The sequence below is a fragment of the Orcinus orca genome, chromosome 17 (genome assembly GCF_937001465.1).
Source record: "Orcinus orca chromosome 17, mOrcOrc1.1, whole genome shotgun sequence".
NCBI lineage: Eukaryota > Metazoa > Chordata > Mammalia > Artiodactyla > Delphinidae > Orcinus > Orcinus orca.
In genome coordinates, this window is record NC_064575.1 from 78,532,894 (window position 1) to 78,559,548 (window position 26,655).

The 26,655-nt window shown below is 48.2% G+C and overlaps 1 protein-coding gene across 1 annotated transcript in view; it reads right to left on the reverse strand.

The window, feature by feature from the left end:
• KCNQ3 (potassium voltage-gated channel subfamily Q member 3) overlaps positions 1-26,655 on the reverse strand; it is a 291,899-nt gene that overhangs the window by 47,138 nt on the left and 218,106 nt on the right. The window contains exons 2-4 of the mRNA XM_033419771.2: positions 6,553-6,643; positions 4,820-4,946; positions 723-895 (exon numbers count right to left, since the gene is read on the reverse strand). Coding sequence (XP_033275662.1) covers positions 723-895; positions 4,820-4,946; positions 6,553-6,643 — 391 coding nt within the window. The remainder of the gene's footprint in view (positions 1-722; positions 896-4,819; positions 4,947-6,552; positions 6,644-26,655) is intronic.

A 26,655-nucleotide genomic window follows, 5' to 3' on the forward strand; every position in this document is an offset into this window, starting at 1 on the left:
CAGGCTCTGAAGCCAGACGGCCTGGGTCTGTGCTGGTGGGCAGCTCACTTCCTCTTTCCAGATCTGCTTCCTTAGCACTGAAATGGGGTAAGAACAGTGCCTGACCCCAGGGGCGAGCTAATCTGTATCAAACACTAAATTCTAGGCACCCGTGCTTCTGGCTAAGTAATAACAATAGCAACTGAACCACATCAGTGAACTGGGTGTATTCTAAGGGCTTTTCACCCTGAGGTGAACGCATTATCATTTCCATTTTATAAACGGCAGGAGAGAAGACCCAGAGGGGTTACAGGAAATCTCCAAAGTCCCATCAATAGAGTCTGGATTCAAACCAGTCTGCCGGATTCCAGAACCCTTCCCTCCCATCCCATGCTGGTTTGCATTGGCTCATTTCATCCTCTCCACAATCCGGAGGTACAGGCATTATCATCCCTGCTTTAGGAATGAGGGAAAACTGAGGTCAAAGGGGGTTGAGTGACTTGGCCAAAGTTGTTTGCATTTGGTGCGGCTGAGACCTGAGCCCGGGTCTACCTGTGTCTGCTGGCTGCGGCACACCTGTGTGTGCTTCTCCTTCCTGCTGCTGCTTCTCCCCCCATCTTCACTGTCATCATCAGTGGGCAGGACAACCACCCTCTGGGGATGCTGTCAGGGAGGAGATGCCACGGATGGGCCTAGGTGGGCAGGAAGCCAGCACAGTCTGGCCTCTTCGCAGCGACACTTACTTTGCTGTGGGCGCAGATGGCCGAGCCCAGGAGCTTCCAGGTGCCGCCCCTCCGGTCCATGCGAAGCATCCGCAGTATCTGCAGGAAGCGCAGGCTCCGCAGGGACGTGGCCAGAACATTGCCCTGGTTTCCCACGGCAACCACCGGCACAGAGGCAATCAGCACGAAGATGTCTGGAGAGAGGACGGAGGATGGCAGGGGAGAGGGAAAGGAGGTCAGGCCAAGGCACGGGAGCCGCCACAGGCAGTCCGTGGCAGACGAACACAAGCTAAACGCTGCTGTGTTAAATCGTGACGTGGACCGCACGTGATTCGCATTCTCCTGTGACAGGTGAGGAAACAGGAGCTCTGAGCGTGAATGCCCTCCTAGGGCCACGCGGCCGGATGTGGCCGACTTGGGACTGGATGCAGGAGGCCTGCTGGACTCCAACGCTCACTCTAAATCCTAGGGAAGCTCCAAGGCCCTCCGGGGGTGGCACTCGGGGGCCCCTCTCTGGCCGAGAAGGGATCTGGGCTGCCCAGGTGGTGGAGATGAAGCCTGAAGCTCAGATGCTGCTTTACTGTGGGTTTTCCCTGCAAGCAGCCCCTGAGACAGGGACGAGGCTGTGGCTGATTTAATGAGAAATGATCTCAGGAAGCAGAAGTGAGGGGAGAGGGGGGCGGGGAAAAGGCCAGTGCAAGGGATGTTGTCAAGGCTGCTGCTGGAGCCTCTGAGCTGTAGGCAGAACACCTCCCACCACTGTCCCTCTGAAAGATGGGAGCTGGGCCATCTGTCCACCAGATCCTGTTCCCTGCTGGCTGAGGGGGTCGTAACATCCCCACACTCACCAGCTCCACTGACTGTGACCTCCCTCAGCTTCAGAGAAGGCCCTGGGGTAGACTGTGGGAAAACATGGGGCCCACCCCAGAAGTGGGATGCTGCTGGTCAGGAAGTGACCTAGAAACATCTACCAGAGCTGTGACTGGTGGAAGCAGAGGCCGAGGGGATGAGGCACTTCTGAAAGGGCCAAGCTGGCTCCTGAAGTTAAATGGCTGAGGATGGAAGAAAGAGGGCCCTGGTCTCTTTCTTATTCCCTTCAATGCCCTCCCCTCAGCTCCCGGATCCGTTATCCCCCCACTGTACTGCAGGGGGCTAAGCAAGTAAAAAGGATCCCATGATCAAGTAAATCTGAAAAAAATTCCATTAAACAGGTTTTGCTACTGCAGGACTTCTCAGAGCCTTTAATATGCTAATAGGCCCTGTGGCTCTCAATTTTACCAATGAAGTCCAGCCTTTCTCCAAAGATTTTGACCTGTCTGAACTGTTTTTGTTTGTTTGTTTTGCAAGAGCATCAGGATTCCAGGGAACACATTGTAGGAATGTTTATCCACTGGGCAAAGTCCAAACTTCTGAAAACCCTCTGTGATCCAGCCCCTGGGAACCTTCTGGAAGCATGTGTGGTTTGCTGAGCCCACAGTGTCCTCTCACACCTCTACACCTTTGTTTGTGCTGCCGCCCAGCTTGGATTAGGCTCCTTGATCTACACCAGGTACGTCTGCCAAAAAAGCTGGCACTCCTTCCACCATGTCCAAGTATCTCCCAGGTGTGCCTACGCCTTGGGAAAAAGTAGTGCTCAGACACCTGGATACCAATAGGTCTATATCCCTGGCCAGGCTTCTCAGTCTATCTGTGCAAAGATACCCGTTTATCACGTTTGTAAAAGAGAAAACAAAACCTAGGTGCAGGGTAAATGTGACTTAAGTCTACGACACTCTGACAGGACAGCAAATTCTGGCCCAGAGGGACCCATCCACGCCGAGAATGGCAGGGTCTGAGGCTGCTTTGAGCAAGGAGGCCATGATGTGTGTGGACGTGATGACCAGCCTCTTGTCAGACACACAGAGAAAAGCAACATTTCCCACAGGGGCCACGTTACGGGAGAAGTTGAGAGGAGTAGAACAGAAGACGCAGCAACATCAGGAGAGAAGCCAGCAAGGATGGTGGAGGCTGAGGCCCAGCCTTGTCTCTCCAGGAAGGCGGGCAGGGGAACGTGATCTGGAGCTCCGGTACCATCCTGGAATAGTGGAGACAGCTCCACGGGGAATGCCCCCGTTCCGGAGGGGCCCGGGCTCCGCATGCTATGACATCCTCTAACTTGGCAGGAACCTCTGAATTTGGGCACCGTCGATCACAAAGTCATCTCCCCCACCCCCTGCCAACACACACACACACACACACACACACTGGATAGGTCACCTCAAAAAGAAGTCAGCTTAAGACTTAAAGACAGGAAAGAGGAAGGGGAAGGAAAGTTAGGGGCTGCCATGGACTGAATGTTTGGGTTCTTTCAAATTCATATGTTGAGTCCTAACCCCCCGTGTAATGGTATTGGGAGGTGGGGCCTTTGGGAGGTGATTAGGTCATGAGGGTGGATCCCCCATGCATGGCATTAGTACCCTTATGAAAGAGACCCCAGCGTGCTCCCTCGCCCCTTCCATCATGTGAGGACACAGCAAGAAGACAGCTGTCTAGGAACTGGACTCTCACCAGAACCCGGCCATGCTGCCACACCAATCTCAGATGTCCAGCCTCCAGAACTGTGAGAAATAAATTTCTGTTGTTTATAAGCTACGCTGTCTGTGGTGTACTGTTATAGCAGCTGTAAAGGACTCAGACACGGTAGATAGACATGGAAAGAGGACAAAGGAAGCGAGAAAAAAAATGTGAAAAAAAATCAGTAACTACCAAGTGCTCCAAAATTGCACGTGTGCGTACACACACCCACCCTCCTTGCACTCAAAATTCTAAGCAATAAACAAAACCCTCAGATTTCCAACCTCAGCAGCAAATGGGAAGAAGGAAGAGAGGCTTCAGCCAACAGTGAGGCTGGTACCTGTCCTTTGTGTGAGGCAACCTGCAAACGTGGCAACACAGCCCCAGGAGGCACGGAGAGAACTTGGCACCTAGGACAGGGGAGGGGTCCAGCTCTTCCTCCCTGGCTGGGTCATTCGTACCCACAGGGCTGTGTCCAGTCCTGGCAGGTCACTTTTTAAAAGGGGAGTGAGGAATAAGCAGCAGCTCAGAGGAGAGGGTCTATGATGCTAAGAAAATGGGCTATAAGATGGGGTTGAAGCCGCTAAGCACATCCCTCCCAATGAAAGGAGACTGCTGGAGTGGAGGGGAGGAATAGGATGGCTGAACTCGAATATCTGAAGAGCGTCAGAGGAGTTAAGATGGAATGAATACCCTCGAGAGGTGGTGAGCGCCCCGTGACTGGAGGTATGCAAGTAGAGTCTGGGGGACCACTTAAAGGCTGCTGCAAAGGGGGCTGGAGCATCAGACAGGAGGGCATCTTCAACCAAACGCTTTTGAAGGTCCCTTCCAGCCCTGACATTCTATGATCCTCTGACTTTAACCATCCCTAGGAAGTCGAAGCTCCAAGACTCCTAACCATCACTGCAGGTAGATTTCGTCCTGTCACTGTATGACTTTAGTAGGACCTTCAGATGGGAACATGGTGGGGTGCACCAATAGGTGTGTGAGAGCTTCCACCTTCTTTGCTATCAAAATGCCTACACCTGGGTGGAGGGGTCTCCATGACACCTCCCCAAAGCAAGGTGGGTCAGGACACAGCATTATGGTGGCGAGGGGGGTCACAGGTGCTAGATTCTTCCAGACTGGGTGTTAGGATGGGAGAATTACCTCTGCGGCCCTACAGAGGTCATTCTCAACCAGCAATGGTGTCACGCCTCCCATCCCCACCGTGGCCAGTCGAGCTGCACGGGCAGTTTGGCTGTCACGGTGACTGGGGTGCTACTACTCCAGGGACTGGGGTTGCCCCACATCCTGCAATGAGCTGTGGCTCCTTCACGACCCAAATGCCAAGAGTGTCTCCCACCCGCCTTAAGAATTCCTGCCCTGTGGACTCATTATAAAGAGAAGCCACGGGGGCAGGAATTCCACCTGCTGGAGGATTGAAGGGAGGGTCAGAGGGGGTGCGGGCCCCCACGATGCTGCATGGTTTCCCAGAAGAACAGCGTCTGCCTAAAATTGCCTCAGAGAAATAATGCACCAAAAGAAGGGGATGAGGCACCCCCGGGCTCGGGGTCAGGGCTTACCCAACATGCACAAGGGCTTCCTGGCAAACTTCAGTCGTCCCCGCCAGCCTTTGTATCGGCAGCAACACCCAGCAGCCCAGATCCTCAAAGCAAACTCGGCTCCAAAGATGAAAATAGCAAATGTTTCCTGCGTTGAAGCACATGTGGAGAGACACATTAACCGGGAACCGGTTGTCCAGAACTAGCGATTTCTGTCCGTAAGTTCTGAAGAGCTGGATTTCTGTTGTTGCTGGTTTGGTGGTAGAGGGGGTAGGACAGGCTGATCACCTCCATTCAGTTTGGGGCAGTTCCTGTCTTCACTCTGATGTGCTAACTGTCTCTAACATTAAGCCTTTTTTCTATGTTTTTGTTCTAATGGATCATTTTTAAAAAATCCCTTTAATGTACTAAAAGCCTCCAGGAAGTTCAGTTGGGTTGGAAGGAGAGGAATCAATGATATTGCCCAGCCGGTGTCTGGCCCCTGGTATTGCTAATCGTGGTCAATGGTTACTGAGCACAGCTCCTGGGCCAGGCACCACCGGAAGTATTTTATAATATGACCCTCATCTTGTATTTTGAAAAACCCAGGCTGGGCAAGGAGTGGCTGAACAAATGTCTCAAGGCCAAAAGTGGCAAAGAAGGAATCCCAGGCAGGTGATCAGGCTCTGAGCCCGTCAGGACCATGCTATGGTGTCTCCCGGGACAGCGGGTTTGCATCTTCCCTGCTGAGCCTCCTTTGTGGGTCAGATGGAGACACCTTCGCCCCCACTGCTTGGTGACCTCCCTGGGGCCCTTCGGGAGCTGCAGCAATCCTCGAAACTTAGTTCCTGGAACTGGATGGCTTCCCAGGAGTCATCTGCTCAGGTCTTAGCTTCAGATCTGCCCTGTAGACTGTCAACACCTGCCCTTGGAAGGAACCTGCTGATTCCGGCACCACGGACACGTGGTTAGCTCAGTGGGAGGCAAAGGTTCTGCTATTTCATAAAGCCTGATTGGGGGCTGGCATCCCTTCCCTGTGCAGGGGGTGGGGCCTCACCCTACAGAGGTGGGTTGATCCTAATCCAGGAAGGCATGGTCATTCAAAAGGCCAGCTGGAGAAGGATCCAGCCCTTCCCGGGAGCCTCCTCCTGGCCCGGTGTGGAGGCTGCACCAGCCTATCGGCGTGTGCCCCTCACCGTACACTGCTACATCTTTTAGGTGAGGGTGGGAGGAGACTGAGTCGGGGTGTTAGGTAACTTGCCCGAGAATTCTAACTGTAGGCTCGCTCTGCACCACGGGATACAGACTGGAGAGTAAAAACAGGCAGAGGCCCAGAAGGGAGGTCCTGGAGTGCTCATGCAGAAACGGGATTTGTTGCTTGGCCTTGAAGGAAGAGATCCTCAGGGTTTAGGGAGGAAAAGCAGAGGAAGGGTTGGGACGAAACATGCCTTTGTGTTACTGTCAGAGGGTTGGGAAGCTGTATTTTATCATTTAACCAGTGGGTATTGGTGTTTGTGTTGACCTTGTTTATGTCCCCTTATCTCTAACCTGGAATAACACAGGCCAGCCATTCCCTGCTCCACCTGTGCCCCCAGCAGACCTCAGCAACTGATCCACCAATGCTTTCTCCTGGGCCTGGACTTGGCCAGAGACTCCAGGAAGCCAAAACCGGTTGGGCAGAACTGCACCCAAGGGCCTCCTTGTCTTCATCGTGGGCGGTCCCACCAGAGCATCTACCCCCGCAGCACAGCACCACGGGGCAGGCGCCTCCTCACCAGCAGCAGAAGCCAGTCTCCCGAAACAGTCTCGTACTCCCTGAAGGTGGTCAGGACGGCCAGAATCAAGCACCCAAGGACAATCAGGAACCTAGAGGGGAAGGAAGAAGGAAACTAAGGAAGCGTCTAGTCTTGGAGTGCGCCGAGGCAAGACTGCGAAGGTGTCAGACGGGATGAAGCTACAGCATCCGTTCGACATAGGTGTGTGCTTTATCCGTGACCCCATTTAACCTCATAACACACCTGAAAGGCAGGTAGGAATTATTGCTCCAGTTAAAGAAAACAGGGCTGAGAGAGGTGAAGCAATGTGCATAACTTTTACTTTACCAGCTAGTTAGTGGAAACAGTGAGAATTTGAATTAGATCATCGGGTCCCAGCCCTGGAGGGCTGCAGATGCCTTGAAAAACCAAAGTTACCGCAAGCTTTGGTAAATCAACGGGAATATGAATATGTCAATAATGTGTCCTGCTCATATAGGTCTATGTTTTTCAAATATATGAAAACATTCTTAGGATAAAGACAAATTCATCCAACGATTGATAAATTCGGTGATGGCGTCTGTCACCATATCTTCATATTATTATTATTTTTTTGACAGTCAATGGTTACTAAAGGAAACAACCTCTTTCAATTGGGGGCCTTTAGAATCGATTTTGAAATTATCAAGTGTGCTTCCTGCTAGAAAGAACAGAAGCCACCGCGATGCATAGTGATGCTCATTGAAAAGTCACTGCGAGCTCATCTGGTTCATGGCCCTGCCGCAGGCAGAAGCTAACTGCAAACAACCCTTTGAGATTATTATGTTTATAAACTCCCTGTGTGTGAGGGGGGTGATGATGGCAGTGGAGGGACAGTGTGTGGGTGTGCACGCTTCACTGTTTCAGCAAAGAAAAAGGTTCTCCCTTGCTCCTGGTGGAGAGTCTTTGGTTCAATGGTCAGCACCGGGTTCCCTGGGTGTGTAAGAGGGAAATTACAAGAGAGGGTCCACGCAGGAGGCTGGGTCACATACTCCAAGCTCTCCTGCTCTGTGTAATCTGGCTCTGTGCCCTGCTAGGTTCCAATCCATGCTTTTTTGGTTTGTGTAAGTGGGTACCCACTTGTACATTCATTCATTCATCCATCCATCCATCCATCCATCCAATATTTATATGGCAGGCACTGGGGGACACAGAGCTGAAATTCAATGATGAATAAGCGGGATCCGTCCTCCTGAGCTCAGAGTTCAGACAAACAGGAAGCGATCTCATGGTGTGACAGTAAGGACCATGATGTGAGGAGGCTGGGAAATGTCTGCTCCTGGCCCTGGACTGGACCAGAGTCCTGGCTCCGGCCCTTGGTGATCCTTCCTGATCACATTTTCTGATCAACAGTGCAGCTGATCTGCAGACCTGAATCCATGTTTCCAACCCTGCCTATGAACCCAAACAAGATTTTCAACTCCCTCCTGTGTTTGGCCACTTTATTTAAATTCATGACTCCTGATCCATAGCTGGAATCTGCCTTCTCTTCATCCCAAATCTTCTCAGGTGATGATGACGATGATGATGATGACAGTGACAACTGTAACAACGTCAACACCCCCCACCACTCTTTAGCGAGCAGTTGCTACATCTATCAGCTCATTTATCCTCACAACCGCCTCCCAAGGTAGAGATGATCATTCCCATTTTAGCAATGAAGAAATTCATCAGAAGGAATCATTACCGTCAGGACAACTGTGTTGTCAGTAAAAAGACCATACAGTTTGGAGTCCAAAGATATGGACTAGAAAGAGGCTCTGGTATGTGATCTTGAGCAGCTCACTGATTCTGGGAACCCCAATGATCACGTCCATAGAACGAGAATAACGAACCTGCCTAGAGATCACAGTTACTGTGAGGACCACAGGAGATAACGGATGGAGAGCCGTTCGGTCCACTGTTTAAGATCACGCAAATGATGCCTGGTGCCTGCCCAGACACACACGCATCCCTGGCTGGACAGGCTCTGGATTCTACAAATCCATACTCTTGTTCTCTCAAGACTTGACTTTATTCATTCAAGGGCTCTGGAGATAAGATCTAGATTAGAATCCTCTCCCTCCTCTCATGCTGTGTCATCTTAGGCAAGTTACACAACCTCTCTGCATCCTGATTTTCTCATATGTAAAATGGATCCAATAAAAGTGCTGTGCTCTCAATTTTTCAATGATATAATCTGTGTCATGGGCTTAGAAGAATGCCTGACAGATACTTAGCCTTCATTAAATGTTACCTACTATTTTATTGTGATTTAATATCAATGCCTCTTCTGTGCTAGGCAGAGAGATGGCTTTAAGGGTACAAACATGAATAAAACCTAGCCATCATTTCTCCTAGTCCAGTGGGGGAAACAGAGCACAGATAATCCCACGAGAGTGTGGTTGAGGTTATGATCTGAGTGTCCACCACATGCTTTGGGAGCACAACACTGGAAGCATGCCAGAGGCTGTGGCCAAAGGGGTGGAAAGATATGTGAGGCTTAGCTAGGGTTGACCATATGTTTCGGTTTATCCAGGACATTGCCCATTGTATGTGTTGACCCGGAGTATGGACCCTTCGGCACTGTGGACACAAAACCCCATTCAATCTTCTCCTTTAGCAAGGGGTGTGAGCCTTCCATGACCTGGCTTTGCCTTCCTCACAGCCTCATCTCTTCTTGCTCTCCCACACCCAGGCGGGCCGTACTGAATCACAGCACTTCCTCAGATTCTCTTACCCTACCGGCGTCTGCCTCGACTCTCCCCTTCCCTGCCCGCTCCCCACACAGGCCCCTTCGTCTTCCTGCTGATACCTTGACGGTGCTCGTCCTGGCTTTGCCTCCAGAGCCTCCCAGCTGCTGCCTGTAGGTTTCCTCATGTGATCCCTCCCTTAGGATCACAGAGCACCCTAAGGCATTTCTATTCCAGGACTGATCCTAACCCATTATCATTTTGTAATAGTTTGTGCACTGTGTCATACATAAAGCACTCTATCTTAACACCCAACTTGAGAATTCATCCTAGGGCAGGAACTGCCTTTGCCTAGTGAAACATTTTACTGATCCAGTTGAGGTGGAAGTTGCAACCCTAAAGGCACAAGACTGCTAAACCTCTCAGTAAGAAAAAGTAGCCAGAAATTGGAGACGGTGGTGGGGGGGGCGGGGGGGGGTTGGTCTTGAGGGCCGGGAATGACAAAGAGGAGAGGATATGGCCACATGCTGAAAGGGTGTTAGGTACAAGACTGGCTAAAATTACAAGATTGTGGTCCTGCAAAGACAATCACCAACCATGGCCTTATGGAGTGGTTTTATCTTTACCGGGCATTGAACATGGGGCTAGAGCCTGTGGCCTGGGTAGGGATATGTGTGGGGAGAAGGGAAAGCTTGATGTCCCACAGCTAAACTAATTCAGGAGGAACAAGAGTCCTTAGGCAGATTCTGGGACTCGACGCACAGTCCTGTACTTGAAATGTATGTGAATCTTGGGAAGAGTCTACGAGGTGTGTGCATGGTGACCATGCCATAAAGTGACCCCAAACGAGCCATGCCCTTGTATAATCCTCATACCTGAGTGCAGGCTGAACCTTCGACTTGGTTCTAACAAGAGATTATGGCGGAGGTGATGGGATGTCACTCCCTTGATTGGGTTTCATTATGCGGCAAAGGCAATGGGATAGACGCGTCTGTGATTATGTTACTTTAGATAAGACTCCATCTTAGCTGAATGGAGCAAGAATCACCTGCTGGCCTTGAAGTGAGCTGTCATGTCGGGAAGGGTCTGTGAAGGTCACAAGGCCAGAAACTGTGGTGGCTTCTAGGACCTGAAAGCAGCCCTGCATGAAACCTGACAACCAGCATGAAAGTGGGACTTCAGTCCTACAACCACAAGGACCAACAGTCAGGTGAGTCTGGAGGACTCCCAAGCTCCAGAAAGGAGCCCAGCCCAGCCCACCCCTTGACTGCTGCTTTGTGAGACCCCAAGAGGAGGGCCCAGTTAACACATGCCCAGGGTCCTAACCCATGGAAACTGTGAGATGGTTCACATGTGTTGCTATAAGCCACTAAGTTAGTGGCAATCTGTTAGGCAGCAACAGAAAGCTAAGAGTGTGGATGGGAATCTGTACCAAGTGCATCCAGTTTTTATAGAGCCCCACCTCACCCCCTCATTCTTCAGATGATGTCTGGGCTGCACTTGTGTGTTTGGTCTGTGAGGCTCCACCCCTTGAGGGTGGTCTATCTTGTTCCTCTCTGTGTCCCAGTGACTACCCCAAAGCCTGGCACTTAGGAAGAACCCATATGTGTTTAGAGGATGGATAAAAACAATTTCAGAGATGAGCAGTTGCCCTGTGGTTGGAATAGAAGGCAAGGGATATAGGATGGGCCTGGAGGGGCAAGCCAGAGTAGGGTATGAACAGTTTTGTTGGCCAAGTGAGAGTTTGGACTTTATTCTGCAGAAGATCTATATCTACTACATCTGTAGGTATAGCCATATCCATATCATCTTTATCTATTTCTATATCCACCTCCATGTCATCTATATCTGTATCTATATCATCATCAGTATCCACACCCGTATCACCTATGTCTAGAAAGACTGCTCTCTGACAGGACAGCAGTCAGGAAGCTGTTGTCATGGACTGACCTGCAGAGATGACAGGGTTCCATGAGACAGAATCCTTCCGAAGTTTCAGCGGGACTTGCGACTACTGGGATGTGTAGGCTGGGCAGGAGGGGCATCTGGAGGCTCACGGGGGCTGGTGGGTGACAGGGTGGACCGTGTGGTGTTCACAGACTTCAAGAGTATGTGCCCCGGGGCCAGGACGACAGCAAAGATAAGCTACGCTGCGCACCTGCCATTTGAGGTCCAAGTGGAAATATTCAGCAGGCTGATCGAAATTCAAGTCTAAAGCTTAGGGGAGAGGTTGGGGCTAGAGACCTAAGTCCCTTTCAGCTCCAATTGTGATTTTAGAGCCAGGTGAGGGGATAACTCATCCTTAACCTGTCACCAAAACGCAGTGTCACTGTGGTTCCCACCTGCAGGGGGCATGCAGAACCGGGCTTCAGCCAGGAGAGGGCAGCAAACACCTGGCGGAACGTGGCACTTCCTGGCATCTCCAGGAATTAAAAGCACCGGCAACCTGGGGAATTTACTTGCTGGGATTTGAAAACAATGATTAATTTATAAAGCGAAAGGCAGCAGGGAAGCCCTCTTTCACCTGAGAAGGGGAAACACCCTTTGGTCTCTTGCATAGTAAAGTTTATTCTTAAGATATGAACTTGATTTCAGACAGGAGGACCAAATGATCAGTCTCACAGATGGAAGCCAGATACGTGTGGCTAGCCAGGGTCTTCCCTTCTCATCTTGTTTTCTCTCTCTCTCTCTCCCCACCCCCCACCCCCCACAATGCCTCACCAATTATTCGGTTACTTCCTCTGTCACTGTGGTTTCCTCCTCTGTAGCCCTGGCTGTTTCCCTCACTCCACTCCTCTCACTGCCCTCCCTCTCCTGATTTCTTTTCCTCTCCCCTCTGTTCCTCACCTAGCACTTCTCCCCCCGACCCCCCTCCTGGGACTTGCTGAAGTCTTGGGGAGAGTCAACAGCTGTCCTTCTGTCTGCAGGGTCCTGGCTGTCTTTGCCAATGAGGCCAGTTAAGGTCAAGGGTCTTGACATACCCTTAAGCCAGACACCATCTCCTACCCACCTCTTCTCACCCGAGCTGGGCATCCCCTGACAGGAACAAAGCCGGACCTGCTGGAAATATCCTCTCCCAGGCTTCGTTCAAAGTAAGCCCAAGAGGGTGAAAACTCCAGCATTGACTTGGTCGTTTTCTTAGCACATCATTTTCTCTTTTACCCCAGACAGCAGCAATGCCAGCCAGGGGCATTGTCACCGTTATATCTGTGCCCCCATTTTACAGATGAGGGACACAGCTTGCAGGCTCAGGCAGCGGGGTCACCAAAGGAAGGAAGGGGGGGCAGCGCTGCTGGGACCGGACCCTGTGCTGAGAGTGGTCACAGGGACTTGGGTGAGACTCTGCAGGGAACGGGGCCAGGTTAGAGCCAGCCAGAGAGGGGGAGGGCTGAGGCCCACAGTTCAGCTTCCCCTCTCCTCTGGACTCCAGTTTGGGGGAGAAAAGCTCAATTCCATTTCTAGGTAGTTCCCTGAGACCGCGGCTGGTTCCTGGGTCCTGGTAGGCATCTTCCGAGTACCTGCAGCTCACCAAAGGTCCTAGACCGAGGGAGGAAGGTGGCGGCTGACCGCTGGACTCTCCTCCTTACACCCCCCATCCATGTGCCACGAAACGGGCATGTGTAGCATCACGCTCCCTAGCCAGGCGCAGCAGAACTGACCCCTCTGACGGGGCGGGTGTGCTGAGGCCACAGCTAGCCCACATGTCCTGATCTTCGGCTGCCACCCTGATCCTTGCTCTCCAGCAGAAGCTACAGCCTTCAGACCACGTCAGGATCCTACCGATCCCCCATGGAAATGCCCAGAGGTAAAGCGCCCACTGTGTGTCAGGGGCTCTCTTATTCCCTCCGAGTCAGCCCCAAGGCCTCCTAGAATCTCCGTGCCCAGCCCAAGCGATTCTGAAGAAGCGACACACACCTGAGCTCTACTTCTAGCTCTGTGGTGGACTCATCGTAGGCACCTGAAGAAGCTTTTTCCTCTTCCCAGGCCTCAGCGTATACATCTGTGAAATGAGTGGGTTACAAGATCCAAAAGGCCTGTGAGGGAAGCTGTTGTGGGTTCAGGCCTCCAGCCCACCCTGGCAGGAGGGCCTGGAAGAGCTTTCACAGAAGCACAGACTTGGGTTCAGGAGTTCAGATCTCAACTCTGTCACTTACCCCCTAGGAGACTGTTTCCTCATCTGTAAGTGGGAATGACCACAGCTCCTGATTCAGGGTTGTTGTGTATATGAGAAGCACACAAGGCCACGCTCGGAGGTTATGTGACACCGCGCCCGGCACAGCACGGAGGCCGATTCGTGTTAGCTACTGCAGGAGGGAATTTGAGCTTGGATGGGTCGGGCCTATGGCTGAGTGTCATGTGGCTAATGGAACTTTTTGCCATCTCTTCAGACCTGAGATTGTCCTTTAGAATAGGGAAATCAACCAAAACTTGGAAGAAGCCCTGGCAGGAAGACGTCTGAGTGCCACCATGCCCTGCACCGTCTATACCAAGCCTGAGTCATCACTTGTCTACTTCTGCAGGGACCCTGGGTGTCAGCGTTCTCAGATCCATCCAGCCCCCCTAAAGGAGGCCACATTTATTTTGGGAGGTGGGAGGGTTGGAGTCTTCTGCCTGCAGACAGGGTTAGCAGCCTTCCCCAGACCAGGCGGTTCTGTTCCATGCCTCTGACCCCCTCATAATATCATCAGCTGAAATATACAACAGTCCCATTAACAGTGCCACCAACATGCCCTCTCCAGTACCCTGGTTTTCATTTTACATTTCCTGATAAAGGGGATGCTATCCTAGGGCTGGCAGGTCATATTCTTTTCCCCTTGTAGGCTAGAGACAGGAGTCATGAGCTCTGTACTTCCGGCTCCAGCAGGACTCCTGGGCCATGCTGAGTGGCAGGCACAGTGGGAATCTGAACCAAGCCCGTGGAGAGAAACAGTCCATCTCTGGGTGTTTCCTTTTCTCCTCCCCAGAACAAGCCATATCTCTGAAACATCCTGAGATGTTAAAGTCAATCTGGCCCCCAATCCCCTCTCCCCATTCAATGGCATTCATTTCATCATCTGCAGTGTGCTTCCCGTGTGTCAGGCACTGTGTTAGGGACTGGCGTATCTGCAAAGCCTTGTTATTGACAAAGCATTTTTAGTCAACATCCAAAAGCATTCCAAGGTAGTGGTGCTACAAAGTGATGTAAGGTTATATTTTAAGCTTCTTCTTCGTGGTGCAAGCATCCACCATGCTCCCCTGGTAACCAGTACCAAAAAGGAGAAGAGTAAAGATTTTGGAATCTAGTGTTAACAGTCAGATCTTAAGATGACCCCAGTGAATCTTGCCTCCTGCTATGCACACATGTGGTTAATTCCCTCTGCGGAAAGTTGGCTGGGACCTATGGCTAGTCTCTAACCAACAGAATACAGTAAAGGTGGCATGTCACTTCCGGAGTTAGGTTATAAAAGACTGTGACTGCCACCTTGCTAGTAGACTCTCTCTTGCTGGCTGTATTTTTGGGAGGGGGTGGTGCGCTGTGAAGCTTACGGGATCTCTGTTCTCAGGCCACGGCAGTGACAGTGCTGAATCCTAACCACTAGACCACCAGAAACTCCCTCTTTTGCTGGCTTTGATGAAGCAAGTTGTTCATACCTCCATCTTGGAGAGGCCCACGTGGGATGGAACTCAATGTGGCCTTCAGCCAGTGGCTAGCAAGGTACCAAGACCCTCAGTCCAAGAGCCTTCAAGGAACAAAATTCTTCCAATAACTACAAAAGGGGGCCTGAAAGAGAGTCCTTCCCCAGTGAAGCCTTCAGATGAGACCCCAGCCCTGGCTGACACCTTCATCACAGGCTTTGTGAGAAACCCTGAGCAGGAGACCCAGGTAAGGCACGCCTGGATTCCTGACCCATAGCAACCGAGATGATAAACGTGTGTTATGTTAAGCTGCTAAGTTTTGTGGCAGCTTGTTATGCAGTAATAGATAACCAGTACTAGTTAACCAGGATCTGAATCTTGGCTCACCACCTAGAAACCAGATGACCTGGGGCAGGTTTATTTTTCTGAACCTCAGTTTCTCATCGACAACACGGCAGTGACAAATCAAGGGATCTTCCTTAACTTCTTCTTTATCCCAGTCTGCGTAGCTCAGAGATTGCACAGGGCAGCAAAAATCCTCATAACTAAAAACCACTTCTCTAATGAGGTCTCCACGCACACATCCTCGATGATTTAACAGCAGCCTATACCTTGGGCATCACGGCCTTGAACTTCAGTCTCTGCCTCCCTATCAGGTACAGCGTCCAATAGTACAATGTGAACCATCTGCAAAGTGAAAAGGCAAAGCTTACAAAGGATGTAGGATTCCATGAAGTTGATGGGTATGATGATGGAGAGCTGTTCTAAATACACCAAAGCCATTAACAAGTGACAATCGTACTGGAACAACGAAAGACAAGTCAACTGATACTTCAAAGTGGGAAAAATACCATACAATCCTTGCCCCAGAATGTTGAGAAAATAAAATGTGAAGTTATATTGTATTATCATCTAGTTTTTGCAAAGAAAATATAACCTCAAATTAACACTCAATTGAGTCTTTTTTCATTGTAAAAATTAGAGCATAGTTGCAATTATAACCTCAATTTTGTGAACTATGAGATACAATAAACATGTTTTTGTATTTTAATTATATTTTTGTGATTACGTACTAATGAGAAATTTCCTTCACTGTTTAGTATGAAGTTTGGTCCCCATTTTCAGCAGATTCCCTTTAAGTAGATATTCACTGATTCTTATTAACTGTGGAATAAGGGACGCTCTAAACCTACCTCATGGCATGGTCATGTGGACGAAAAGAGAACCACATATGTAAACTGCCTGGAATCCTGGTAATTACCAGGCATTCATCAGATGCCAGTTTCTTACCTCCTTCCTTCTCATCTTATGCTCACAGAGGAGAGTAAAAAGATGACTTTAATGGGATATAGAAAAAATCATTTTGTCCTAAAAAAGCTTCCCTGTTCTTGAAATGAGGCAAGAAAATCATATTCACAAAGAACCACAGACAAATCTGTATCTATATCTTGATCTATGTATATCCTGTCCACATCCATCTGTAGATTTACAGATGCGTAACGCAGATGCAGGTTTTGACCATCTAAACCAGGAGTTAGCAAACTGCGGCCCTGGGGTCAAGTCCAGCCAGCTGGTACTTCTGTAAATAAATTTTCTTATACCACAGCCACTCTCCTTTGTTTATATATTGTCTGTGGCTGCTTCTGTGAGGCAACAGCAGAGCTGAGTAGCTGCAGCAGAGACCATTTGGCCCACAAGCCTAAAATATTTGCTATTCAGCTTTTTAAGAAAAAGTTTCCCAACTTCTGATTTAAACTAAGAGCCCAGGGCAACTGAATTCAATTGGTACCACCTCAAGATGTCTGATATGCCTAATTGCAGTGCAGAAAAAAATATTTAAAACTGAAAGTAAAGGATTTAATCTCACCGTGGTTGAAATAGGTGACAGAATATTTAACAAGATTAGGGGAATAAAATAGGGTCACATCCAGGTTTGTGGAAGAAAAGAAATACAAATTTAGGGGAAAGAATACAAGTTATGATAAAAATAGTACTGGGCTTGCAGTTTAAGCTTCATTAGTTTCATGGTGAATCTGTCTCTGGAAACATCTATTTGAGTTTCATGGTATGTTACAATGCATTTCTTCTTGAGCATCCTGTCTGCTTACTAATGGTTTTTTTTTTCCCCCTTTGCAGTACGCGGGCCTCTCACTGTTGTGGCCTCTCCTGTTGCGGAGCACAGGCTCTGGACGCGCAGGCTCAGCGGCCATGGCTCACGGGCCCAGTCGCTCCGTGGCATGTGGGATCTTCCCGGACCAGGGCACGAAGCCACGTCCCCTGCATCGGCAGGCTTACTCTCAACCACTGCGTCACCAGGGAAGCCCACTAATGGTTTTTAAACAAATCAGCAGCTCTGTCTGAAGGCACTGCTTGCTGCCCCAGAAGCATATTTGTGGATGGCACTGACTGTGTTACTTTAGGCTGCGAGGAAACTTCTCCACGACCTGACCAAGTGTCACGGGCACCTCTTGTCAGGGAACAGCCTGGGCCCTAGAGCCAAACACATCAGGGTTTCAAGGCCAGCCTCACCACTGGGCTTCTGGTTCCTGATCTATAGAGTGGGATGAAGTGCCTACCTGCCAACAGGATTCAGTGGGATAACAGATATAAGATGCTTACAGGCTGGTAGTACTCAGCACTCAGCAATTGGTACTTTCCTCCCAATTTGCCAACGTACATGCCCATTTACAAAATATTTATAATTGGGACCCTAAATTTGGGAATCAGACATGGAATGAATTTGAATTTTGACTACACTATTTACTGCTGTGTGACTTTGGGCAAGTAACTCAACCCCTCTGATCCTTCAATGTCTCTCATTCATTTTGGGGATAACTGCAGATGTAGCAATACCTTGGAGATATTGCAGGTTTGGTTCCAGACCACCACAATAAAGCAGGTCACGTGAATTTTTTGGTTTCCCACAGCACATGAAAATTATGTTTACACTATACTGTAGACTATTAAGTGTGCAATAGCATTATGTCTAAAAACCAATGTACGTACCTTAATTAAAAAGTACTTTATTGCTAAAAGATTCTAACAATCATTTGAGTCTTCTGTGAGTCACAGTAGTAACATCAAAGGTCAATGATCACAGATACTATAACAAATATAATAATGAAAAAGTTTGAAATATTGCCAGAATTACCAAAATGTGACACAGAGTCAGGAAGTGAGAAAATGCTGTTGAAAAAAATGGCACTCATAGGTTTGTTCAAAGCAAGATTGCCACAAACCTTCAATTTGTAAAAACAGTAGCACCTGTGAAGTGTAATAAATTGAAGCACCGTAAAACGAGGTATGCCTGTATTACACCTCACAGCGTCGTTGTGAGGACTAAATGTGCCTCAGTTTCTCCATCTGTAAAATGGGGCTAATAAAGTGCTTAGGCTAGTGCTTGATAAATGTTGGCAATTAGTATTATTATTATGACTGTTATTTTTAATATTCCATAAAATAAAGTGCCTGGGAAATTTGTAATTTCTCAATAACTGGAAGCAACTCTTATTATTATAAGACATCTGGAATTCATCTCACATATATCATCTTTGGGTAACTCTACCGAGAAACACTATATTTCATTATCTCTCAGACACTATTAATTGTAAGACCCATTATAACTGTATAAACTACTAAGAAAGGGAAACGGACAGTTAAACTATGACAGCCATTGATTGTATTCCACACCCTCATTTTAGAGATGTTAAAATGGGAAAAACATGCATTTAGAATTGACAAAGCAGAGGTAGGTAAGGCTGCCTTACAGCCAGGTCCTTTAGGACAAACCCTTGGACAGGACAAGGGTCATGACAGGACTCCGGGGATGTCTGAGGGGCTGGAAGTAGATCCCGTGTCCCCAGCACCAGACGGGCACAGGCATTAGTGTGGGTCCAGGGTTTATTTGGCCTCAGACCTTCTGCTTTCATTGGACCTGTTACAGCCCGAGTTTGTTTGCATCTCCTAACATTTCCCATCTTTTATTTCACAGGAACTAAAGCTCCCACATTTTCATGCAGTGAAGCTTCCTGGGGCTCCCCTCAGATAGCATCAGGAATCCTATGTGTTCCCAAGTGCCACCGGCTTTACGCCCTTCCTCCCTGGATATGACCATCACGGGCACCCAGGTTTGAATCTGGATCCTCCTTCTCGTGGGGTGCATGACTTCCGGCAAGATACCCCATCTTTCCGGGCTTCAGCTCATTTATTGGAAGATTTGGAAAGGAAGGCACAAAGGGCTGCTCACAGAGCTGTGACGAGTACTCAGTGAGATAAGGTTTGCCAGGTGCCCATCCCGGCTCCCCCACCAGGATACAGGGAGCCCCCCTACTCCTATGCTGCAGCTGCGCTCCACCCCTAAAGGAATACTAATCCTTTAGCAAATTATGCCCATTTTTCCTCTGAAATAATATCAGACATCTGGTCGACTTCCCTCCATCTCTAGGACTGACGCCTTAGAAAGGCTACCTCGTTTTTCTCTTGCATCACTCCAGGTGGTCCCCTGACCTGGCTCCTACAGCCCTCTACTCCTGTCCCTCCAATCCATCCTGGAAAGTCCAGAGCAATCTTCCCCCAGCCTCATTTCCATCACTCCCCACCCTCCCTGTCTTCCCAACTCCTCATTTCAATTCTACAGAAAAGCTTTCGTTTTGCCCCCGTCTCCTCTCACCCTGTTCCTCCTAACCCACTATCTCTCCCCACCTCCACACACACAGAGCCAAGCATCGTTTGGACAACTTGGTTTATCAGAAAAAGAAAGGTCTTAGTGGGAAGGCAGAATCTGGTTTCGATTTCTGGATCATGTTTCTAGCCATGTGCACTTGGTCTCGTTGTCTTGCCTCTGGAAACCTCAGTCTCCTTATTTCTAAAATGAGGCTAATAAAACACCAGTGTAAACATGGGACAGAGGCTGCTATTCCAGTGCAGATGGAGGGTAAGCACCAGTGAAAGTTGGTAACTTGCAACCCCTTCAAGCCATTCCCAGTGTCCAGAGCACAGACTCCCATCCATTTCCTTTGTCAAATTTCTTTCTTTCTTTCTTTCTTTTATTTTTCAATTGAAGTATAGTTGATTTACAATGTTGTGTTAGTTTCAGGTGTACAGCACAGTGATTCATTATCTATCTATCTATATATATATATTCTTTTTCAGATTCTTTTCCTTTATAGGTTTTTACAAAATATTGAGTATAGTTTCCTATGCTATACAGTAGGTCCTTGTTGTTTATCTATTTTATATATAGTAGTGTGTATCTGTTAATCCCAAACTCTTAACTTATCTCTCCCCCTTCTTCCCTTTCGGTAGCCATAAGTTTGCTTTCTATGTCTGTGGGTCCATTTCTGTTTTATAAATAAGTTCATCTGTACCATTTTTAAAGATTCTACATATAAGCTATATGATATTTGTTTTTCTCTGTCTGGCTTACTTCACTTAGTATGATAATCTCTAGGTCCATCCATGTTGCTGCCAATGGCGTTATTTCATCCTCTGTCAACTTTCAACCATGTTGACAGTAGTGTATCATCGTACAGAACTTCCCATGTGCACACACACCCCCAGAAAGAAAGTTACAGTATTTTTTCATGCCCATGTAGGACAGCTGATCCTGGAAGGCTGGGTAAGATACAAAGCTACATTCCCACACGGCCCACTCTCACCAGGACCATTTTTATGGAATTTTTCATAATTTCTTCAAGACCTTGTCACAGGACACATTGTATTAGAGAGCTGGATGGGGTTGGGTGGTGCTTGCCATCAAGAAATCAAGAAAGTGGGGCTTCCCTGGTGACGCAGTGGTTGAGAGTCCGCCTGCCGATGCAGGGGACACGGGTTCGTGCCCCGGTCCGGGAAGATTCCACATGCCGCGGAGCGGCTGGGCCCGTGAGCCATGGCCGCTGAGCCTGCGTGTCCGGAGCCTGTGCTCTGCAATGGGAAAGGCCACAGCGGTGAGAGGCCTGCGTACCGCAAAAAAAAAAAAAAAAAAAAAAAAAAAAAGAAAGAAATCAAGAAAGTGAACCTTGAAAAATCAGAAGAGAAACAGTAGGTGCTCCCTTGGCTTTGCCGCAGGAGTGGGCATGAAAAAACAAAGGTGTAATTAAAAATTCATAAGCCTCAACTAAAAGTCCAGTCAGCTTTGTGAACAAAATATTCTTTGTTTCAGACTCCAGGTAGTACTTTTGAGGTCTCGATCCATCCTTCCATAGACACCCACTCTGCCACTGGAACGATGCTGAACCCTAAGAGGATGCTTGATTTAGCAATCGGTTACAGAGCACCTACTATGCTGTGAGCCTGGGATTTATAATGAGAAATATATATGCGGTCTTGTCCCAGCTTCTGGTACTGAGTTCATAAAACCTTTGGAATTTCCTTAGTGAGTAGCACAATCAAGGTGTCTTTTGTTATGTTAGTGAAGGTGACTTTTGGGAAGCACCTCAGGATGGGGGGCTGTTACCAGCAGAGGTAACCCAGTGATTAGAGGGTTGGAACCTCCAGTCCCAATTCCCAGACCTCTGGGGAGGGCAGAGGGGCTGGAGCTTGAGTTTCATCACCAGTGGCCAATGATTCAATCAATTATGTCTATGTAATGAAGCCTCCATAAACACCCAAAAGGACCAGGCTGGAAGAGATCCAGGTTGGATCCATGAGGGTGGAAGGTGACAAGATGATGGGAGGAATGGCAACTAGGCTGCATGGTTCCCCTTCACTCCTCCCACTTTCCAGAAGGAGAGGGGCATGTCTTAAAAGGTTCACAGTAGAGGCTAGCATTTTCTCTCCAGTCCCACCTCATGTCTCTTCCATCTGGGCATAAGGATATTTTGCAAGGAATTGGCTGGGGCTTGAAATCCAGAGCCCAGAGTCTAAGCATGTGCTTCTAGGGCATCCCTTCCCTTCCCCTCCAAGTCACCTCTGTTCCCACAGTCTTCCAGCCTCTACAGCTGCCCCAATAATAGCCTTTTCTCCTGCATTTCTCACTGCAGATCGAAAGCATCCCATCTCCTCACTGGTTCTTGGTCCCTGTGCATGCCTACCATCAGATGCCTTCCTCTGTGCATCTCCAGTCTTCTTGGTTTAAAAGTCTCAATTCACAGAAGACTTTCTAAAGCAAACAATGGAGAGCAAAATAAAGGAATCCTCATCGTTAATTCCAAGCCTAATAAATCAACTATTTTCATTTTCTCCTGCCCTTTTGCAGCCCAAGGACACAGGCACACACAATTTTTAATATTTGCTTTGTCTCAGCAGCACAGTCTACATTTTTATCTTATTAAAGCATAAATATTCTTCCACTTAGCTATAAAATATTCAAAACAATCATGTTTAATGGAAGAGCTGCATTCTATGATATCAGTGCCCTGAAATATATATAACCATTCTCTTATTGCTGGATATTCAGATTTACGTTGCTACCAGTTCTGTATTGTTATAAGTAACACGATGGTAAATATTTTTGTGCGTGAAGTTTTTCCTTCTTTAGAACCAATTCCTCGTAATAAAACTCTAGAATATCTGGGCTTTGAACATCTGAATGTATGATACATTCAGATATTCTGAATGGATTCTTCATACTTTTCTGAAGGGTCACACACTTTACACTGTCCCCAGGAACACAGGAGCACCCATTGTCACCCAATTTCACCAGCACTGACTATTTCATACAGTTTGCTAATTGACTTGCTAGTTTAATAGGTATAAAATGGCACCTAGGATTTGCATTTTAAAAGGGAATAAAGCCTTGCGCCCAGGATTAAGTTACTTCTTGCGGGAGCTCCAGCTGAACAACAGAGGTTTTAGGAGAAAAGGGAGCAAGTCTTCTCAACAGCTCTGAAATTGTCCCAAGTAGGCATTCACCTTCCCACTTAAATAGGGGCCAAGCCAGCCTTTCAACCGCCTTCAGGCTGAAGACAGTGGGAAAAATGCCAGTGTGTAATTGGCATATTACTTTTCTTACCATGCCCTGGAGACTTTTCTCATTCAGAGATAAAAATTGGTCCTCTTAAACCCAAACCAAAAGGTGTAAACATCTTATATTTTCTTATTCCATTAGCACCTTCCTACAATTGGCTCTAGTGTTTCTTTTGAGAGCTGAACACAGAGACACAAAGTAAGATCTGGGCCCCTCGCTGTTTTCCCCCAGCATGACACAAGCCCTGATTATTCTAGATTTTTTTTTCTCTGCTTCAGAAAATCTCATTAGAATGGAAACATTTAGTGGCTTCAAGTTTCCAAAATGAGAGAGATTTTTTAAAAAAGTGTGTCCCATGATGGCGTTAGCATGACGGAGACACATCTGTTTGCCCAGCTGCACTTGTAGAAACAACAGCTATCATGGCTGATTGTTTGAGCAATTTCCTTCCTTCCCTGGGTACCGTGTTCATCTTTAAATGCTCCTGGATTTTATATTCACTCACTCAGTCCTTCATTCAATACACGTTTACTGAGCAATTACTCGTACTGAGCCCCGTGTCAAGGTACAGAGGTGATCCAAGAATCAGGTCTGCCTTTGAGATACTTACAGCATCATCAGGAAACCAATTATTCCAGCGGACATTAAAGTGGACAGAGCACGTGCCACTGTGTGGGGACAGAGGGCAGTCAAGAGCACCCTAATAAGTTCTCAGGCGTTACCAGCTATTAGCTACAATGTCAAAACCCAACAGTATCTTGGAGCTTTGAGACCCCCTTCCTCGCATTTCTAAGGTCAGTCACTGGAGGGAAAAATGCAAGACCATTCGCTAGCCACGGGTGTTGGGCGTTACCTCCAGCTTGGGTTCACTGGCTCTACAGTTCCCAGTTCGTAGGACCAGCATCAAACTTTGTAAATTGAGCCACAATATTTATCTGAGGAGAAGGCTGAGACAGTGGAGCAAAAGTTGCATGTATTTGGACATGTAGGAAAAGAGGGATGGGGAGGAAAAGGAATACTAGGATAGGAAATCTCATTTTAAGACTTTGCCACCAACTACCTGGGCCATCTTGGGCAAGCTGACTCTGAGCCTCAATTTCCTCATCTGTGAAATGGGTCTAACCAACTGACCTCTCAGAGCGATTGTAAGAGTTGGGTTGGGAGAATCAGTGAGAACAAGCACACACAGTTCTGGCACATTGCAGGACTTCAGCTCATGTTCCTTCCACGTTTCATCCTCCCAAGACACCTTCTGGATCTAGAACAGATTTGTGATTCTTATTTGCACCAGGAGGTGCAACAGGGAATGTCCTGGGCTTCAGGCCACTGGAGAGGAGGCAGACGAGGCAGAGTGTGACTTAAAACAGGCCCTCGGGGTTCAGTAACAGGGGAATGGTGATGAGCAGGAAGCAGACAGGCCCTTTCTCAGGAACTATGGGAACGATTTACCTGTGTGGGAAGAGAGATGGGCCACTTGTGGGTGCTTTGACTTCTAGACACACCTCATATTCATTGAAGATAATCGGCAATGGGGTTTCACGTTCGTTAGCCCTTGTCTGTCTCATTTGTCGTAACTCTCTGACCTCTCCAGGAGGTGTCCTCCTCCTTCTCTGACTTTGTATCACCTGTCTCTGTCTTTTCTTCTTCCTGTCTAGCAGCATTTGTTAGAGCACTTGGGGAAGATATTTGGTGCCAGCCACGTACAAGCTGAACGAGGCTTCCCCTTCTTAGGCAAGAAGAGCTGGGTATTAAAAACAATGTTTGTGTTTCAACGGAAAAATGATGATGCCAGGCGTGACCTCACCTTTTCCTAAATTATCTTTTAGCAAAGGGCTTCTCCCCAGATGTAATGATGATACGGTTTCCTGGGCATCCCCTATGCCCTGGAACAGTCATTTGTAAAGCCAGCTGCGAATTAAAATCACTGTGGACCTTCAAAAGCAAAATACCATGGGCTTCCCCCAACCCAGGAATCTCCTAGGTTAATTGCTCTGGTGAGCCAATGCTGATCTGGTTTTTAAACTTCCCCCACATGATAATAATGTGAGGTCAGGGTTGAAAGCCACTCTCTGGAAGGAATACACCACCACTTAACACTGTGCGCTCTGGAGTGGAACCGTATGGATTTGAATCCTGTCTCTGGCCGGTCAGTAGTCAAAGAAGCACATAAGCTTGTGGTGGGTACCTGCCTTGATCAGGGCTGTGTCTGTGCCATCAGAAAGAATGGTGTCCAAATCATAGCTCTAACAATTTTTAGTGAGATACCCTGGGCAAGTTACTCGATATCTATAATCTCCTTATATGAATGAGTTTTCTATGCCATGGAACATACCGCCACAAGTTTAGCAGCTTAAAACAACACACATTTATCACCTCACAGTATCTGTGGGTCAAAAGTCAGCATACATGGTGGCACAGTGGTTAAGAATGCATCTGCCAATGCAGGGGACACGGGTTTGAGCCCTGGCCCGGGAAGATCCCACATACTGCGGAGCAACTAAGCCCGTGCACCGCAACTAATGAGCCTGTGCTCTAGAGTCCGCGAGCCACAACTACTGAGCTTATGTGCTGCAACTACTGAAGCCCGCGTGCCTAGAGCCCATGCTCTGTAACAAGAGAAGCCACTGCAATGAGAAGCCCAGGCACTGTAACAAAGAGTGGCCGCAGCCCAACACAACTAGAGAAAGCCCGCGAGCAGCGAAGAAGACCCAATGCAGTAAAAAAAAAAAGTCAGGGTACAGCTTATCTAGGTTTCCTGCTTCAGGCTGTATCAAATGTCAGCCAGGGTTGGGTTCTCATCAGAAGCTCGACTGGGGAAGAACCTGTGTCCAAGCTCCCTCTGTGGCCAAAGGGATTCATGGCAACTTGCTTTTTTAAAGCCAGAAATGGAGAGAGGAGGGAGGGAGGGAGAAAGGGAGAGAGTAAGGTTGCAGGGGGGACTCTAGCAAGACGGTGCTAAGCTTTCATGTTATTATGTGTATCAGTAGAGGGGATGGTGAGGTCCACCTCAAAGTCTGTGCACCACACTATTCCACTATTATCACCTGTAAAATGGGGAAATTATATTTACCTTAGGGTAGTTGTGAAAATTAAATAACACAACCCACTAAAATGGCACATAAATGCTCAGTGTTAATCTTCATCAACAGTCGGCACAGAAGCCACTGCTGCACGGCTTCCCCATCAGAGATCACAGTGCCTTCCTCTGGGCCCACAGAACTCTGCACAGACCTGCCTTATGGCTCCTATTACAGTGTGTCTTCCATTCAACCATCATGCCTGCCGGGTACCTCATTAAAATCTTGTCATGTGCCAGACATTGGTCAAAACGCAAGGCATGCATCATTTTCTTTTTGCTTTTTGGCTGCATTGGGTCTTCATTGCTACGCACGGGCTTTCTCTAGTTGCAGCTAATGGGGGTTATTCTTCGTTGTGGTGTGTGGTGTTCTCATTGTGGTGGCTTCTCTTGTTGGGGAGCACGGACTCTAGGTGTGCAGGCTTCAGTAGTTGTGGCACATGGGTTCAGTAGTTGTGGCTCACGGACTCTAGAGCACAGGCTCAGTAGTTGTGGCACATGGGCTTAGTAGCTCTGTGGCATGTGGGATCTTCCCGGGCCACAGCTTGAACGCGTGTCCCCTGCATTTGCAGGCAGATTCTTAACCGAAGCCCTAGGCATGCATCATTTTCTTTAATCCTCAGAGCTAACTACTGGTATACAATCTCTGCCATTTTCAAGATGGGCAAACAGAGACTCTAAAAGGTATAAGAAAACTCTTCATTGTTTAGATCATACCGTCCCAGGTTATCTTAGGTTTTTCATTGTCCTTAGGGGCTTTAGTCTTTCATTGTCTTTGAGCTACTTTATAACTAAATTGTAAATAAGAGAAGGCA